Below are 19,371 nucleotides of genomic sequence, written 5' to 3'. Positions count from 1 at the left end.
ATGCACATAGAATAAAAATAAATAAATCATCTTTAAAATTTGAAATATTTACCCTTTCAACATTTTGGTATTTGGAAAGTTATATTTGAATGCAGTGTATAGGCATGCATTATTAGTAAAACTAGTTCATGAATTATTCCATGTAAGGGAAGTTTCTGGGTATGGAAGAAAATACAAAGGAGTTAAGGAAGGTATCAAGACTTGATGTGCAAGACTATGCTTAGAGAATAGACGTTCTATAGAAGTGGAAGGTCTAATCTCTATGGCAGTTCTGTTACTTTGTAGAGTTTGGTTTTAGAGAAATCCCTATAAAAAGTGAAATGTAGAAATAGAAGACTTTCTAATCTTAATGTGTGTTTGATGGGTCAATCTGCAGGAGGTTTGGAGTGGATTGTCTTCTCCCTTGCCAGGCTCATACAGAACTTTGCTATTGGGAATCCAGGGGTCTCCTTTAACTTCACTTGCATCCCTAAGTGGAGATATAACAATTTATACTCTGACTTCTCACTATAGTTCTTGAAAAAGATCAGGTAAATAAATCTAATGGAGTTGTGAAAAGATTTCGGTGGGTGGGCATTTGATGTAAGTGGCAGGTGAAACTGAGGACTTGATGTCTTCGGTAGTTTGAACAAGAATGGCCCCTATAGGCTCCTCTGTTTAAATAATTACTCATCAGGGGGTGGCACTATTTGGGAGTGATCAAGGGATGAGTAAATTAAGAGATGACAGGGCTTCAGCTTAGCTTGGTACCATCTACCAGTGGAACCTACTTGAATCATTATCTGTCCATCCATTGACTCATTTGTTTGTCCATCTAGACCTGGACCTGCACCTCACCTCCACTGTCCAGAGACACTGTACCTTGCATCTGGAGCTAGGCTAGAGCTTGGGCTTGGTTTTGTAAGACTTTCAACAACTCTTTATTATGCTCATTATCATTAACATCTTGTCTAACTGCTTGCACTGATATTCTTTGCATCTCTGCCAGATCTCTACCTCTGCCTCAAGCAAGGTATCTTTGAATTTCTTGAATTTTTCTATGACCTTTTAACCCCTTTGTAACCATTCTGAAACCTGTAACACATATATAGATATATTTACTGTTAGATGTGTAAATTAAAGTGGAATAAAAGAACTCGTGCTTGCTTACAATCAGTTATCAAGAAAAATCAGGACTTCTTGGTAAACTGCAGTTAAAGAAACCAATGTAGCTTGTGAATTTACTTTAGACAATAATTTCTAATACGGTGAAAAGACATAAACATGTCCACCTATGTTTCTGACATAACACATCACCACATATACCTATCCTAAGATTCCAGTTCAGTAGATTTGGGTGAGTCCTGAGAGTTTATATTTGTTACTAGTTCTCAGTTGTTTCTGGTACTACTGCTTAAAGACCATCTTTCAAGCATCCTAAAGTGAAGGTTCTGGAAACAGCTTCTTTGTTCAAATCATCACTGTGTCACCAAATAACTGGATGTCAAGCTTCTTAATCTCTTTCTTTCCTAGTCATTACAATGAAACCAATAATGGTCTTTTATTCTTGATTTGCTCTAGAGTTTAATCAGTTTATTTGTGGAATTCACTAGAAAAGGACAGACATACTTAAGAACTCAATAAGTACACACTTTATGATTCATTATCATCTCCACCAAAGAAAAATCACAATTTAAGAGACTTTAATTGCCTCTTCAAGGGTCTTTTTAAAAAAATTCTTAATTGTATTACATTCAAGCTTGAGAAAGCTTGGCAAATGATTATTTTTCCACCTTTCTCTGACTGAAAGGATTATAGGAATTAAATCCCAAGTAAAGAAACAAGCTGTTACAACATGTGTTCTTTATTTTTATTTTTTTTGTTTTTACCCTGTACTATACAGCTTTTAAACCTTTATTTTTGTGTGTGGATTTATTTGCATATATATATACATATATGCATATATATGCATATATTTTTGTGTGTGGATTTATTTGTGTATATATATATATATATATATATATATATATATATGAGTGTATATGTGTTCACATGCATGTGTATTGTATGTGCACATGCCTGTGGAGGCTAGAGATTGACTTCAGTTTAACAGCTCTCCATTTTAATTTAATTTTGTATTTTGAGACAGGGTTTCTTTGTGCTGTCCTGGCTGCCCTTAAACTTGCTTTGTAGACCAGGCTGGCATTAAACTAAGAGATTCACCTGCCTCTGCCTCCTGAGTGCTGGGATTAAAGACACATGCCACCATATACAGCCTCTACTTTATTTTTTGAGATGAAGTTTCTCAAATTTGATTAGATTCCAATTTGGTTAGATTGGTTAGCCTGCAGTTCCAAGAGTCCTTTTGTCTCTGTCTCCTGAAACGTCTGTACTGACATTTCAGGCAGACTGCCGTGGGCTGGGGATCTCATGTATTCGTGCTTGCAAAGCAAGTACTTTCCCACCTAAGTCACTTCCCTAGTCTACACCCTGTTCTATATATTATCTTACTAGATTACTTTGCTATTGCTGACAAGGTTCATTTAAGCTGTACTTAGTGTTACATATTTATTTGTGTCCCCCTGCTGTCCTGGTATTAGATGTCAAGTGTTGAGGCTGTGGCTCAGTGGCACAGCATTTGTCAATCATGTACAAAGCCTAGGTTTAATCTGTAGCATCAAGTAAAACAATACATAAATAAACAATAAATAAAGTGGCTTAAAAGAAACAAGACAGTAGTTGGGTGCTGCAATACTTATTCTGATGTGTCTGCATGCTTGGAGATATGCAAATAAACATAACTAACAAATAATGTAATAAAATTATCAAAATAGATAACAAAAGACAAGGAAGTCACAATGACATACGGATTGAGTTGTGAAGCTTACAGGAATGGCAGGTTGTTCCAGTGTAGCCCGTGCCTTCACAGTCACAGGAGAAGGTATCCCATGACTGGGTACATCTACTCCCATGCTCACAGTAGCTGGGCAAACACCTATAAGAAAACAAACATAATTACTATACCCCCTGGCTCACAGGGGTGTGCATGGAGGACTGGGAGGAAAGGAGTGAGGGGAAACTGCAGTTGGGATGTAATGTATGAGAGGAGAATAAATGAAAAAGGTTAAAAATGGATTTATAGCATATACAGAAAACTCAACATGACCAGTGAGCACTGAGTCTGCCATCAAGGTTTCTATTAATAACAATAATTTTAGATGATGGATTTTGTTGCATATGACAGCTTAATTTGAAACATACCTTATTTTTCATCCCCAATTTCAAAATACTGACATTATGTGTCTAGCAAAATTTATTTCATATATAAAATAAAATTCATTAAAGGTCAATTTAGTAATTGTGGACATTTTTTTAAAAAAGGAGTTGCAGGAAAGGAGAAGAGAAAGGACAGGGATGTTTTTCTGTATTATAGCAACGTGCTTTGAGAAATATTGAATAAATTTTTAAAAGGCATGCAGTTGTCTTTTACCTTTAGGGTAAGCAATCAGTTTTAAAGAGTGTTGCTAAGATGTCAGCACTACTCAGATCTGCCTATACATTCGGTACAACCTCTCTCAAAACCTCAATGACTTTTTGTTTTCTTTCTTAAAAACTTGGGGGAAAAAAATCTACTCTAAACCTGAAAAGAATCACTAGGAACCCCGAATAGCCAAAACAACCAGGAAAAGAAAGAACAAAATGAGAGGTACCTGATACTTCCAGAGTCTTCTGAATGTAAACAAATCATGTTTTGTGATTCGTTGGCAAGATATCTAAACAATAACTTATAAGTGGGAAAAAAATCACACACATATCTCTATTAGCCTACAGCTCTCGTCATTTACATTCATGCCTGTTGGACGGCCCCTATGAGCTGCACTGATGGCAGAGCTGGGCTGCACGTTGCCTGTCAAACAGGTGCACCACTTAGCCAGTGACTAGAGCCTTCTCAGCACACTTCCCTGTGACCAGAGTCTGAGGTTTCCAGTGGACGCCGTCTTGGGTCTATTTCAAGAATTCTAATTTCATAGGTAATTATGAAAGCAACTGGGGCAACTTCCTGTACAATGCACCTTCATCTTGAAATTAATTGTGTTTTTCCTACAAAACAACCAACATTCACAGGGAAAAAAATGTTTTGTGTCAAATTAAGTTTCTGTAAGTGAATTTTGTATTTGGTAGGAATTATGTTCTTTTAATACATCATCAGGTATGATTATAAACCAAAGCTTGCTTAGCTGGCAACTGCACAGTTAATGCTTCAAGTAGTAAAACTAACTTTTCTCCATGAAGTAGAAGGTGATAAATCCTATTTGTAGGTATAACTTTTACATTTTTAAACCGTATCAAATTAATCTTTATTTTTGGGTTTATTTTGGTTGACATGTAACAATAATTGTACAGATTTTTGAGGTATTGTGTGATATTTTCATCCATGTTAAGTATTATTTGTTGTTATATATTATATATAACATTATATTATTATATATTATATTATATTATATTAACATATATATATATGTTAAGTATTATTTGTTGTGGACATCAAGGGGAAGGCACTAAAGCACAGAATTTATAAAACTAATGTTTTTCCAGGCATGAGCAAGTGATTATTTTCAGCCAAAATTATTATAGATATAGACTATAACTGAGAGCAAAATATTTTTAAAAAACAATTTCTTTGTCTGCCATCCTGCCTGCCTGCCTGCCTGCCTGTCTGTCTCCCCTGGCCCCCAGTGTATGATGTGTGTGTGTGTGCATGTGCACATGCTATGTACATGTGGATGCCAGAGGACATAAGGTGTTTGTCCTCATCTTCTGTCTTATTTGAGACAGAGTCTTTTGTTCATCCATGCAAATGACAGGCAAGCTGGTCCATGAGCTTCACGAGATTATCTTGTTTCTGCCTTGCATCTTGCCATAAGAACACTGGTATTACAGATGTGTACTCTGTTTTTTTTTTTTTTTTTTTTTTTTTTTTTATTTATGTAGGTTCTGGGAATGTAAACTCAGGTCCTCACATTTGGATGGCAAATGCTTTATCCACAGAACTTTCTCCTAGCCCTAACTATTAAAAGTTCAAATGTTGTTCATGCCTTCTTTATTCTTCACTAAGTCTGTTGCTATGAACTGATGTTCATTCATTTCTGCTGCTCAAACTTCTTGAGAATTTACTTTACATTTATTCTGCAGAATAGACAGTTTTGTCTGGTACTAAAATTGAAAGAGAGCAGCCTCTCTAATTCTTCTACTTCATAGTATTATGAGTTGCCAGTGCAGAGATACACTGACTAGGCTTAGTAACTATGAACCTGGGACTATTTTGAGTTAAAGTTCAAAAAAGGATGTATTGCCTTAAAAAAACTTTTAAGTATTTTATTTTACATGTATGGATATTCTGCCTGCATTTATATCTATATTTCATATGAATACCTGGTGCTGCCTTCAGAAGCCAGGAGAGAGAATCAGAACTGGAACTGAAGTTACAGATGGTTGTGAGTTACCATGTGAATGCTGGGAGCTGAATTCAGGTCCTATGGAAGAACATTCAATGGTCTTAACTGCTGCATCTCTCCAGCCCAATATATTACAAATAGATTTTATTTGTATATATCTGGGTGAATATATGCCACACAAGGGCATCTGGAGCTGTAGTTAAAGGTGGTTGTGTGCTGCCAGACAAGGGTGCTGGGAACTGAACTCAGATTCTCTGTAAGACCAGTATGAACTCATAACAGCTGAGCCATCTCTATAGCCCCATGAAATATGTCTTCTGATAAAGTTCCGTCATTTGAAAAAATGTTAACACAATGAGATACGCAAAAGTCTTTCTAATCTTCACTATAAGTGTGACTATGTTATTTCTAGCTTTAAACTTTGAAAGGAGGCATGCTAAAATGACCCAGCAAGGTTCTTACCGGTCTATGATGCCACAGGAGTCTATCTGGAGGTCACTGAAGCCCCCCAGCACTCCCTGCTGTACTGCAATTGGATCTACCACTTTGTCACCAATGGAGATGAGCCTCAGGCAGCCCTGGAAGCCTCCAAAAGAACTGTCACATCCAAAGCTAGAGCTGTTGTCAGGACAACCTGAATGCAAGCACAAAGACAAGAGAAACTCAAGGACCATGAAAACCGTTTGTTCCATGACTACTGAAAGCTTCTGCTTATTGATATCCTTGAGAAATGAACTTTGACTTGACTGGACACAATGAAAGCCCTCATCAGAAAAGGGGCTAATCTAAGAACACAAGTTAGAACAGATCAAAGGTAAGATAGTAACTAGAGTTGAAAAATTTTAAAACTGGAATAAAATTAAGATAAAAAATAAAATCAACAATTTTTATAGTTGTTATTGTTGCACATCTAAGTGAAGTTTGACTTCTTTTTAATATCTTGTTAAGATATTAATACATTTCACCATCATTTTGTATACATGAAAGAAATAAAAATAGAGGTAAAATTAGAATAGTTTAAATCAGAGGCTATACTTGATTTAAGAAATGCTGGGTTCTTGAATCATACTGGCTACAAAATGCAGCTGGGTACTCTAATTTATCAAAAACATGTTAAATATCCACTCATGTTTCATATGTTATCATATATGTGCATTTGAGATTGTTTTAAAACACTCTGTGTTCTGACTTAATAGAAATACTTACATTGGCTTTTCTAGTAATTTTAAAAATTAAGTTCTTTAATCACATGTTAACCAAAAGCTATATTTTACTTTAACATCAAAAATACCAGGAGCCTCCACACAGTTAGAATACATGGTGGTAAATAAAAATCAGTAGTGTAGAACCTTTCATGAATATAAAGGAATAAAACAGGCACTTGGTTATTTCTGATATTGTAAATAAAATGTCTCATCATACCCTTAATGTTATTTTCAGCTGAGTTACAAATGTCAATGCTTGGGAGACAGTTTCCTTTTATTATATGAGTTTTGGGAAATGCAACACCTGTATAAGAAGCATGAGCATCCAGCTGCATCTGGTTTCACAAGCCTGTAATCCCAGTTACTCAGGAGCCCAATCACAAATTCAAGCTCTATCTGTGATGTGCAGTGAGTTTGAGGCCAGCTTAGACAACTTCATGAAGAACTACTTTAAAATAAAAAGTAAAAGGAAGTTTGAAGCTGTAACTTAGTGGTAAAGCAGGTCTTAGGCTCAACCTGCAGTAATGTATGCACATGCACATGTGCGTGCGCGCGCATACACACACACACACACACACACACACACACACACACACACACACACACAAGCAAGGGTATGAGTGATTTAAATTAAGTCATATTATTACATTTAGTCCCAAAGTACAGAAATCTGGTGGCTTGAGTATGTTGCAACATTCTACCAATGGTAGCACTCTAATTCATACACTTCCAAGTAAGGAAAAGAGTAAATATGAGTACTATATTAGGTAAAGCAAAACTGACCATTTTAAAATGGCTTTCATTTCAAAGATAACTGCAGGATAACATGAGATGTCTATTTAAATCAGTGGCTCTCAACTTTCCCAGTGCAGCAGCCCTTTGATACAGTTATTCATGTTGTGGTGACTCCAATCATAAAATTATTTTTTGTTGCTACTGCATGACTAGAACTTTGTAATTGTTATGACTTGTAATGCAAATATCTGATATTCAGGATATCTGGTATGTGACTCACATGAAAGGGCATTTGATCCCTGAAGGTTCGCAATCCACAGATTTGAGAACCACTGATCTAACTCAAGGGTTTGGATACTTCAATAAACATGGAAAACCTGAAAGCATTTCCTCTCAAGTGTGGAACAAGACAAGGATGCCTGCCCTCTCTGCTCTTACTCAATATAGAGCTCGATGTCTTGGGCAAGGTATAAAATAATAGAAAGAAATAAAATAGATACAACTATGAAAGGAGGAGGTAAAATTTTCCTAATTTTCAGATTATATAATCAAAGACCCTGAAGACCCTGCCAGAAAACACTGACATGACAATTACATCCAGGAGAGCAACAAGATACAAATCAACATTTAAAAACCAAGTGAGTTTATACATATACCAATAATAAATTAGCTGAGAATGCAATCAGGAAAAAATCTCATTCACAGTAGCTTTAAAAATACACAGAAATAAATTTAAATCTTGTTAATAATGTGACAGATGACTACAATAAAAAATTTTAAACAGTGGAAAAAGAAATCAGAGAAAACAGCAGTAGAGGAAAAGGAGCTTTCCATGCCCATGGATAGGCAGAATTATGTTGTGATAATGATTGTATCTATCATAAGATTCCATGTAAGACAATGCCTTTTTCTATGTAAGATGACAATTTATTGTTAAATAATTGAATTATACCTATCTCTGCCTTGCTTACAAATGAATAACACTTAGACCATGATTTATTTATTTATCTTTTGCACAATTACTGGAGGATTACCCCTAAATCTATTTTTCTAATTTGCTAGACTGTCTACTTCCCAGCTGCATTACCCAAGTACTTGCTGTTTGTATCTTCCTGGGTTATTTCTGCTTCACCAGCCTGTCCTCAGGGAACATGCTCCTGGTCCATCATATCTAATGGCAACCTCCTGTTCCCATGTCTTCTTCTTCTTTCACTTTTTCTCTTTTCTCCCTACCTGTGATATCCCCCACCCCCAAACTGGTAACTTAAACCCTTATGCCCTCTATTCTCCCCAGTAATTGGCTGTTGCCAGTTTTATTTAACCAACAGTTTTAAATTGGGGAGCAAAGTTTACACAACAAAGGCTGGCATATGTGAGAATTTGCTCATCTTGGAGCAGCCAGACTTTGGGGTACAAAATTTAGCATTTGAATACACAGGAGTACCAGACCAACCCCCAACACAATATGATTTATTTTACCATCTAGTTTTTAGAGGTGTAGCATTATCTTTTATGTGGATTATATTATAGCATTTGATGTTGAGAAATTCCATGTGAACTACAATGTAGTTTCCTTAAATAGTAAGTGGAATTAAAAAGTATTGAAATAGCAAAATAAGCTTTCTGTAGTTTTTTTTCTTCTTCTTTGGAAAAATACAATGTTTTGTGTTCTTAAAAAACCCAAATATGTTTATTTGAGGAAAAAAATCATTTGTTTCTTAGTATCAATTGATTTAAGTATATATGATACCAGGTGAGAGGCAGTGAAGACCATTTGGACCCACTGTCTGTCAATGTGGTTGAGTTGCCTTCACTTACCTCCAAAATAGTAAGTATTGCCTGAATGAATCCATACAGACAGAGTCTGAGCAGAGGAGTCTCCATCTACCGTGAGACTTAGGTAGCTGCCCTGAGCAGACAAAGAAACTGAGTGCCACAGCCCGTCATTCAGTACGACACCTAGGAAAAGAACGAGTTACAGACATCTACATTTTGAAAAGTGTAACCACCTATTCAGATCACTGAATTCAAATCACTGAATAAGTCAGAGAACAACATGATTTATGTGCATAAATCATACAGCATATGATTTATGATTTATTTACTGAAGAAAACAAATTAACCTTTTTCTGTAATGAAATGAGTACCTTTATTATGACAGCACACGAAGAAAACATTACTTCCTCTAAAGACTCCCCTGCAGTAAATACTGATCATATGCTTGGAGCTTCACCTTAAAATTAAGTATTCAAATATATATATGTCAAAAGTCTTTACCAGTGGAATTCAAAATGCCATTTAATTTAGACCTCAAATGGAAAATTTATTAGTTTCGCTTAATCTATCAAAAAGAAATTATTTTAAAGAGTTAGAGGAATGAATTTATAAACTGAGTCAAGGGCAATTGTGACAGGTTTTAAATGAGAGAGAAAGATCACTGAGCTGCCTATGATAGAGGTGGCATTCAGGCAAGCATTGTGACTTTCACCATGCAAGCTGTTCAATAGCTGTCAATTATAGAAAACTGACAGCTAAGCAAATTTTATTTTTTTTGTCTATACAAATTAAAATTATTAGGCCTATAATGTATCATTGTTTTGGAACTGATTTATATCTGTCCATAAATTCAAAATGCAAAAAGCATTACTTATCTTTCAATATGCATGATACCTTGAGTTCTCCTTTAACTGATTGTGACATTGTACTTATTTATTCATTAATTAATAAGGCTGATTCATGTATTAAATAATAATGTATGTTCAAGTCTGATGAATACATTACAATGATAGATCTGACTTATTTACTTTAAAATATTTATTTATTCTTTCATTTATGTTTTAAGATTTGTGTGTGTGTGTGTGTGTGCTCCCTGTGTGTGGGTTGTAGAGGCCAGAGGCTGGAGTTACAAGCAATTGTAAACCCTTTTTCATGAGTGTTGAGAAACAAAGTCCAGTGCTCTGAAGAAATAGCAAGAGTTTTTTTTATAGTTGAGCCATTTCTCCAGTCCATTCTTATAATTATACTAAAGAAAATCAGATTCAGTAGAATCCATAAACATTTAAATTAGAAATTAAGTTAATTAAGACATGGTTTATAGCATAAATACTATTTTAAACTTGTTTTCATATGATCTTTTGCCAAGAACTACAGCATTTTACATTCAGAGGCAAAATATCACCCTTACAAAGTTATGAACTAAAGCAAAGTATTAGTTGATTTAAGATATTTTATTAGTTTTAATTATAGTTACTGTGTAAACCAGAACTGCAGAAAAATACTTGCTCAGCCCTACATGTCATCAAAAATACAACAAGAAAAAAACTACAACAGTTGTCAACTGGACTAACTTGAGAGATGCCCATGAATGGTGTCGTGAACCTTTTGTTACATCTTTGGGATTTCTGGAGAGGCCTGACATGTAAGACACTGGTGGGAGACTCTGTGAATGTGGGTGACATGATTAGTGAGCTGAAAGTGAACAGAAAAAGATGAAAAATGAGGAAGCTAGTCCACACTTTTGAGTTCCATTCTTGCTGAACAAGTGGTTCTGTTTCTTGCTGCCCTCGCCCTTCCACATCAGGCTACTGATTCTCTCACCTTTCAACATGGACTGTGTCAACAACCCTCCAGGAAGCTTCTGTGTCCTCATGACAAGGATTGTGGATACTTTCAGTTTATTAGACAGAAGGGCTACTTGATTTCTGCTTCTCTAGGGTACATACAGCATGTTTGGATCATCTAACCGTCTATCATTTCAGCCATTCCAATAAATTTCTTTTTGTAATACATACATATATTGGTTCTATTCTGCTAGAGAACTCTGATAACACAGGCTGACAGAAAATGAATCAAACACCAATCAGTAAAAAAACAAAGCTTCTTGGACTTTGTTGGCACCTTTCAGGACAAAGTGATGGTTACCCATCATCTACTGTGTTACAGAATATCTCCCCACCAAAATAAAAATACTTTGTTAAGTAGTTTAGAAGTTAAAAAGCAAGAAGAAAAGTGAGTATCTCTATGTTTTGCCTAACTTGTGAAGTTCCTCTGTATTTCTTCTGGATGGAGGTTGGGTTAGTCAGAAAACAGAGCCTAAAGATATTACATATATCTTTATGTATATTGGGATTTTTTTTTTATCTGAGAAACATGCATCTTTAAATTTTTGTATCTGAACATTTTGGGTCAAAAGATTACTATTGGCTGCATATCACACATATAAATAGTCTTGAGTAGTCTGAAGAGGAGAGGTCAAACCCATGTCTTCAAAAAAAAATATCTTATTCCATCCTTTATTGATCCTATAGAGTGACCCTAAGTTCTCTTGGCTGTTTGTAAGGTTTATGGATAAAAATTACCTGTCGTGATGTTCTTCAAGGGTTGACCTGGCTCAGAAAGGCTCAGAATGAGTTTTCCACTCTTAAGAAACAGGACCAAACTTCCTGAACCATGCCCCAGTTGGCTAAAAAACACATATCCTTCCTTGTTCCACGTTCGGAGCTCAAAAGCAAGGGACATTTTATCTTCCCTTAAACTGCCTGGCAAAGCCAGGTAACTCCCAGAACTCAGAAAAGTCACTGGAACTGTCTGTGGTTGTGGGCATGTGAAGGACACATTTCCCTATAAATAAAACAAAAGCATAGGTGAAGAGCTCACAGTAGTGATTCTGCCCCATTAAAGACAGAGTTGGCAACAACATACACAGATTCTTCTATCCTAGCTTGTTTGGGGGTGGGGTGGGGCGTGAAATTCTTAGTGTTCTACTTTTCAGGATTGCAAAGGCATTCAATGTGTGCTAATTCAACAAGAGTTTGTTCTGTTGTTTATTTTTTTCCCCAGTCTCTCTGCTAGGCTTGGGGCTTTAATAAGGAACAAGGTATCTTACTCTTAGACTATCCTTCTAAGTACCATTTGTTCTTTAAATTGTATTCCCCAGAATCTGTTCTATACCAGATCCACTGCTTTATTAGTCCTGCCACTAATGAAAGGGCTCATTAAATCTTTAGCAACACTTACTCTGTTACCCCCCCCCTTCTTCCCTCCCTTTCTCTCTCTTTCTTTAGTGTTTGGAAATTTTCTGATGATTTACACATGGACTGGGATATTTCTGGGATCTCTGCTTTCTTCTATTCTATTCTTATCCAACCACATGCTGATTCTAACACAGTAGCTTTTTAGCATCTTGTGATATCTAGCTGGGCCACATTTTTGTTTTTCTTGTATATTTTCTTTTGGTTTTAATTTTAGGTAGAAAAAAGGATACTACTTTGGTATTCACTTATTCTATAAATTTCAGTTCTGGAATAAAAATCTTCAGCACTTCTCATTCTAAGTGGGGTCATCTTTGAATCGTTTCTACCAGTAGACTAAATATGGCTTTAGATAAAAAGCTTTTCTAATATAAGATAGATAAGCTCAGGTTAGGATAGTGGTTCAACCCTGCTGAACAGTTGAGTCACCAGCAGACAGTTAAAATCCTGGACCCGACCAATTAAACTCTAATCTCCAGGGGTATATTTAGGACAAGGTTTCATTAATTTTCTGTCTCTTGAAGATAAAGGCAAGATCCAAAACCTAAAATCCTTTTAAAGACAGAATTATATATAAAAAATTTTGTCTTAATGTACTTCAGTGACTAATATTAGATGATTTTTCATTTAAAATATTGCCTAGTGTATATTATAATTGTTCATATGCATAATTATAATAAAACTCACTTTTAGTTTTTGGTTTTTTAATCCTTCTGTGGGATGGTGAGATGGCTCAGTAGTTAAAGGCATTTAACAACAAGGACAGTTACCTGTGTTCAATCTCTGGGATATGGGGTAGAGAATCAACTCTTCCAAGTTGTACACTCATACACACACACACACACACACACACACACACACACACACACACACACACACATACATGCACATACACAATCAGAGAGTAAATATAGTATACTTTAAAATTCCGTTATAAAAAAGTTATTGTAAGAAAACATTTGCTATAATGAATTAAATGTGAAAAGATTAAAAGAGGTACCTTTTCCATGGTATGAATTTAATTATTTGACTCTTAGTTTTTAATTGTTTAAATTTGTTGCAGGTATCTTGACCATATGAATTGAGTTTGAAATGATTTCAGACCTCTTGAGTTGTAACAGTTATAAAGTGTCCAGAGTAACCCTGAATAACTCCCAGCAAGCTATATATACACAGAGCTATTACAGTAGTACATACAACTGTGTACAGAGCTGTACATTGATGTTCAGAATGTGCCTGTTTCTTTGATACTACATTAAGATTAATAAAGTTTATCCTAACAGGGATAAGATCACTCTGTTCTAACCAGTATATGATCCTCTCTTTCTGACTCATGTTTCACTTGAGTTTCACCCCAACCCATAACCATATTTCTGTCAACATGTCTCCCCATAAATTGTATTCTGTCAAACCCAGGATACATCCACTTATTTTACTTTGACTTCATAGAACCGTGGATCTTGTTCTCATTCACTGGATCTTAGTTGTGGTGGGCACACAATTGTGGTATGTTAGTCTCATTGTTCAGCTGGGCAGCTATCTGCTATAACAAACATCATTGGATGAATGATAACTCATTGAATAAATCAATTCTAGTAACTAATTTTGCCAAATTGTGAAATGTTTTACTTTTAAATATTGAAGTAACTGTCTTTCTATTTTCATAATGAATACATGAAATTGGATAATTCTCAGACTAGAATTCTTATATATAGCATTTACAGTCTCTTGTGCAACTTGGAAAGAATTTTCTTTTTGTCTGTTTTCATGTAAAATTCATACCTCGCTATACAATGTATTTAGTAAATCATTTTCTCAGTGATATTAAGGACTGATGAAACATTAAGGTAATTATAGTTCTCCTGATTATCTATAATTAATAACTATCAATTTATCCATCAATAATTCAGAATAATAGAACATTTTTATAGAGATGGTGTTTATCCCTGTTTCTCTTTTCAGCCCATTTCCTTTGGTAAAAATACTTTAGGATAGGCTAGAGATGTTAGGGTATAGGAGGGGTTTTTCTTTCCACCAAAGATTAGAAAATAAAAGACAGATTTAGGTTTACCAAGTGTTGCATAAGGCATCTTGACATGAATTTCCATTGGCCAAATGTTTCATTGTGGGTAGTTTCTGAGAAGAATATTTCCATGGAAGCTAACACCATTAATTCGTTGTCTTTTTTCTCCCTTCATTCAGGAAACACTTTGTATTTCAGTTTCTCCTGGACAGGAACTTAGGGTAGATGAGAGATCTATTTTTCTCTTCCCTTCTCCATCTATCATCTATCTATCTATCTATCTATCTATCTATCTATCTATCTATCTATCATCTAATGGTCTACCTACCTATCTACCTATCATCTATCTATATCTCTCTGTTTTCTCATCTGTCTATATATCTATCATCTATATTTGTCATCCTCTATATGTAATCTTTCTATCTCTCTTTCCTTCTCTCTCATGTATCCTATCATCTCTATATCATCCCTTTCTCTCTCTCTCTCTCTCTCTCTCTCTCTCTCTCTCTCTTTCTCTCTCTCTAGTTTATAGTGTTGTTACATATATAGAAACCAGAGGTTGACACTGTCTTTCTTAATTGTTCTCTGAAGTTTTTAAAGATATGATTCTTTAACTGAACCAAAAACTCACTAAGTTAGCTAGACTGGTCTGGTCATTAAGCCCCTACCTTCCCATCTCTGGGGTTACAGATAATCAGTACTGTGCCCAGCTTCTTACACTTGTATTAATCAAACTTGGGTTCTCATTCATCTGTGGCAAACATTGTTACTAACTGAGACATCTACCAGACTTTTTATTTACTTTAAAATTTTTATTTTCTTTCAGTTGTATGTGTGTGTGTGTGTGTGTGTGTGTGTGTGTGTGTACAACCTGAAGGAGTTAGCTCGATCTTACCATATTGTTTGCAGGATCAAACTCATGATTCTGTAACAAATGTCTTTATTAGCTGAGCCATCTTGCTGGCCCTTTGGTTACTTTTAATATTGTCCCATGTGTCTTATGTGTGTGGACCCTTATCATTCTTCCTTGTTTTGTTATTCACTCAATTTCCCCTAATGTATAACCTTTCACGCATCTTAATGGTGTTTGTAATTTGGGTTATCTCAGTACATTGCCAGTGGTATTCATAGTAAGTTTAAGGCTTATCATTTTACTTATTTTCCCCATCACACTGGAAGTTTTATGGACTCCATTGTTATTCTAACTCTGATCATGTACTTTCCTAAATCATATATTATCTTATGGCCTATTAACCTACAGCCAGAGATATCTTTGGAGTTTGGTACTATAACCCATATACCAATGCATAGTAGCATGTAACAGGAAATAAAGCATTTAGCAAGAGCCTTACCTATAATTTGAAACTCAGATATTTTTAAAATTTAAAACATGTAGAAAAGTTTTTAACTCAGTATGTGGAAGCATTTCCAGTAGATTAGGGAATGAGCCATCAGGGATTTTCATTGCAAAATAATTGGGCTCCTGAGAATAAAATCCCCCAAACTCAGAAGACATGTGAATTCTGATCTACATGCAAAAATAGGATATTTTAATTCATATTAAAATGAAACAATTGAGTTTCATGAAGCAAATATTCTCCTAATTATTTTTCTCTCTTATTCTCTGTGTAAAGATTCACTCTATTTGGTTATGTGTATATATTTGTGTCTATATGTATGGATGTGCACATGAGAGGAGATGCCTGTGTAGGCAAGAGGCATTAATCCTTTGGTGTTGAAGTTACAGGTGGCTGGCTGTAAGCCATTCAACACGGATGCTGGGGACAAAGCTTGGGTCTTCTGCAAGAGCAGTATGTGATATTAACCACTGAGAAATCTTTCCAGCTCCACTTTCTAATTTTTACACATGATAAAATTGTTATATTATATGGCAGCTTTTAAAATATGAGTTGATTTTTTTTAAAGGTATTGTATTAGACAGAGCTCTGAAAAGAACCAGCCTCCCTATACGGGCTCCTTTTATGTCAACTCAGCACAAGCTAGAGTCATCTGAGAGAAGGGAGTCTCAGTTGAGGAAATGCGTCCATAAGATTGGGCTACAGCTAACTGTGTAGGGCATTTTCTTAATTAGTGATTGATGTGGAAAGGCTCAGACCATTGTGCATGGGGCCACACTTGGGCTGGTAGTCCTAGATTCTATAAGAAATCAGGCTCAGCAAGCCACAGCAAGCCAATACTCAACACCCACCCATGGCCTCTATATCAGCTTCTGACTCCAGGTTCCTATCCTGAGTTCCTTTGATGATGAACAGTGATACTGAAGTGCAAGCCAAATAAACCTTTTGGTTATGGTGTTTCATTACAGGCAATAGAACTCCTAACTATAACTCTGTCTCTGTCTCTGTCTCTGTCTCTGTCTCTCTCTGTCTCTGTCTCTCTCTCTCTCTCTCTCTCTCTCTCTCTCTCTCTCTCTCTCTCTCTTTCATGTACATGTATGTATGGGTACACTCATCAGGAGTGCATGTGGATGCCAGAGGCCAGAGTTAATATTTCTTCCTCAATCATGTTTTTGCCTTACTATTTGAGCCAGGGTCTGTGACTGAACCTGGGTATTGCCATTTTGACTAGCCTCCTTGGCAGGGAGCCTCTGAATTGGTTTGTCTCCACACTCCTACGCTAGAGTTATAGGCATAAACCACCACACTTAACTTCTGCCTGGGTGCTAGGAATCTGAACTCTAATCCTCATGCTTGCACAACAGATTTTACCCATTGAGCAATCTCCCCAGCTAAGAACAATTCTTAAGTGCATAAGTTAGTAATAATTCCTTCTCTCCCTTTCCCTTTTATAATCTCTTACCTTAATTAAGATTTGTGGTTCGTGTTTCTTGGCTAATTTAATAATATTGACTCCATTAAAATAAATATTTTCTAAACATCCATGAAAACTTTTATGTGGGAATGTCAGGAAATGCCCTCCAGGCATCAGAATTTCTCCAAAGCTGATCTTAGAAAGAAAAACAGGAAATAAATAACATTGTTCAGTGATTTTTGTGATGAGCTTTTTAACCATTTTTGATGAACAGATGTTGCCCTTATGAATCTGTTTATCTCACCATAGATTTTCTTGTTTGCTTGTTTCACATGAAGTATCCTGTCATCATGATGTGTTTTGACAGCCCAAATTCTGATTAAATTTGCATGTAAACTTAAAGGAAGTGACCTTTTTCCATCTAGGAAATAATTGGAGCTTGGTGAACTTAATGGTCAGTTTCTTAAGAGTTCCCTGTGTAGATTAGGTTGGCTTAGAACTTGCAGAGATATGCAAGCCTCTCTTTCCCAAATGTTGTAGTAATTATTTAAAAAGCGGCCATCAGTCAAGTAGACTGTCTAAGGTGCAGCAGCTCTGCTGAGCTCATCCGCCATGTTGTGTGGCCAGAGGCCACGTGCACGCCACAGCTAAAAATGGCCAGCTAGAGACACCAGCCTTGCCACCCACAAGATGCCAGCATGGGAGATGGCTCTGCCAATCTTCCACACTGTCTCTGCAAGGCTGGGCAGTGCCCAGACCATCCCGCCAACCATGCGGGCTCAGTACAGATGAGACTCTAATGCTTAGATTATCCAAAAGCTTATATATTTAGTAATGATCAATAACAAGATGCCCATACAATCAGAGGTGTAACCCAATACCCAACCTAGATATACCAACTACCTTTGACTGCTACAGACAAGCAAACATCAGCTTCCATGTCCACTTCTTTCCTTCTCCGTCTCCCCTAGCTCCACCTCTTCATTTTCCTTTTCCTCTTCTTTCTCCTCCTCTTCTTTACTCCTCCCACCTTAGCTCCTCCTACACCCAAAGTTTGGATTACAGATTGCAACACCTCATTTAGCTTTAATCAATAATTTTTAAAATGTAAGAGTTGTCCAAAGGTCCATAAAATATGGTCATTGCACTGAATACTCTCTTGCCATGACAAGTAAGTGAGAGTAATCGAAGTTCATATGCTATAGGACTGGGTCTTCTGAAAATGTTACATGGCAAAACCATTTGCACCTAATAGGTATCATAGTTTTCCCGGTATGTTATGATCCTTTCAACACTATCCTGTGAAGAACAGGAAGGATTCATGTTATTTAGCAGGGTGATTTAGATATATATTGGAGAAAATTGCACAATAGCTTAACCCTTTTAAAAGCTAAGATATTGTTTATGTGTAAGCATTTGTCTCTCTGAATTACTACAAAGTGGTATTTCAGTTTAAGATGCATTATAATTTCAGCTAAATTACACAATGTCTAACAACCTCAAAATTAAGATCCAAGTAACTGGATTCCTTGTTCACATGTACATGATGCATGTGTTTGTCCAGGGTGAAGTTCACATGCATGTTTTGGAGCTCAATGAGCACAGAATGCCAGTGCAGGTCATCCAGAAGGCTGCCTAGGGTGAAGTTCATGATAGAACCAACAGGGGGCAGGTTTCCATTGCCTTAAAAAGGAAAAACAAAACACTGAGTTAGTTCTTTAAAAATCACACTTCCAGTCAAAATGAACATTAATATAGAAATGTTTGTAACATCAATTCTATGGACTTCTGATGTTTTGAAAACCAACTATCCATGTAAGGTAATCTGGACTGTTGTCTGTTAACTCCTCTCAGCTATTTCTAAATAAAATATAGAAAACACCCTAACAATAAACTCAAAGCCATGAATTTGCTACAATCCCTTAACTCACAGGCTAACCATCTCAAACCAGTTAAAAAAGTTAAAGAAGGACTGGTTATAAGCCAATTTATAGAGACCGCTGAACACCTGAAAAGCCCCTATACTACCAAACGTTGGAGCATCAAATCTTCAGCCTTCTGGCCCAGAATCATCTGACAGACCTTAGTGATGCAGGATTATTAAGGGCTGATTACTCTGTCTAGGCAGATATAATCAGTCGACTATTCTGCATGTGTGTCCTTTTCTGGAC

The 19,371-nt window shown here is 36.1% G+C and overlaps 1 protein-coding gene across 3 annotated transcripts in view; it reads right to left on the bottom strand.

Moving 5' to 3' along the window:
- Positions 1-19,371, bottom strand: part of LOC117713937 (contactin-associated protein-like 3) — a 149,104-nt gene that overhangs the window by 41,215 nt on the left and 88,518 nt on the right. For 2 of the 3 annotated variants that reach the window (XM_076938842.1, XM_076938843.1), the window contains exons 1-7: positions 18,104-18,187; positions 17,505-17,621; positions 17,249-17,395; positions 11,734-11,995; positions 9,194-9,334; positions 5,898-6,069; positions 2,868-2,974 (exon numbers count right to left, since the gene is read on the bottom strand). In XM_076938842.1, the coding sequence (XP_076794957.1) occupies positions 2,868-2,974; positions 5,898-6,069; positions 9,194-9,334; positions 11,734-11,995; positions 17,249-17,395; positions 17,505-17,507 (832 nt within the window). In that variant the 5' untranslated portion in view covers positions 17,508-17,621; positions 18,104-18,187. Of the gene's footprint in view, positions 1-2,867; positions 2,975-5,897; positions 6,070-9,193; positions 9,335-11,733; positions 11,996-17,248; positions 17,396-17,504; positions 17,622-18,103; positions 18,188-18,698; positions 18,884-19,371 lie in introns of those variants that run through there. The other variant, XM_034510488.2, reaches the window with a different exon arrangement.

The sequence above is a fragment of the Arvicanthis niloticus genome, chromosome 8 (assembly GCF_011762505.2).
Source record: "Arvicanthis niloticus isolate mArvNil1 chromosome 8, mArvNil1.pat.X, whole genome shotgun sequence".
In the NCBI taxonomy this organism is placed as follows: Eukaryota; Metazoa; Chordata; class Mammalia; order Rodentia; family Muridae; genus Arvicanthis; species Arvicanthis niloticus.
This window is presented reverse-complemented; position numbering and strand designations above follow the sequence as displayed.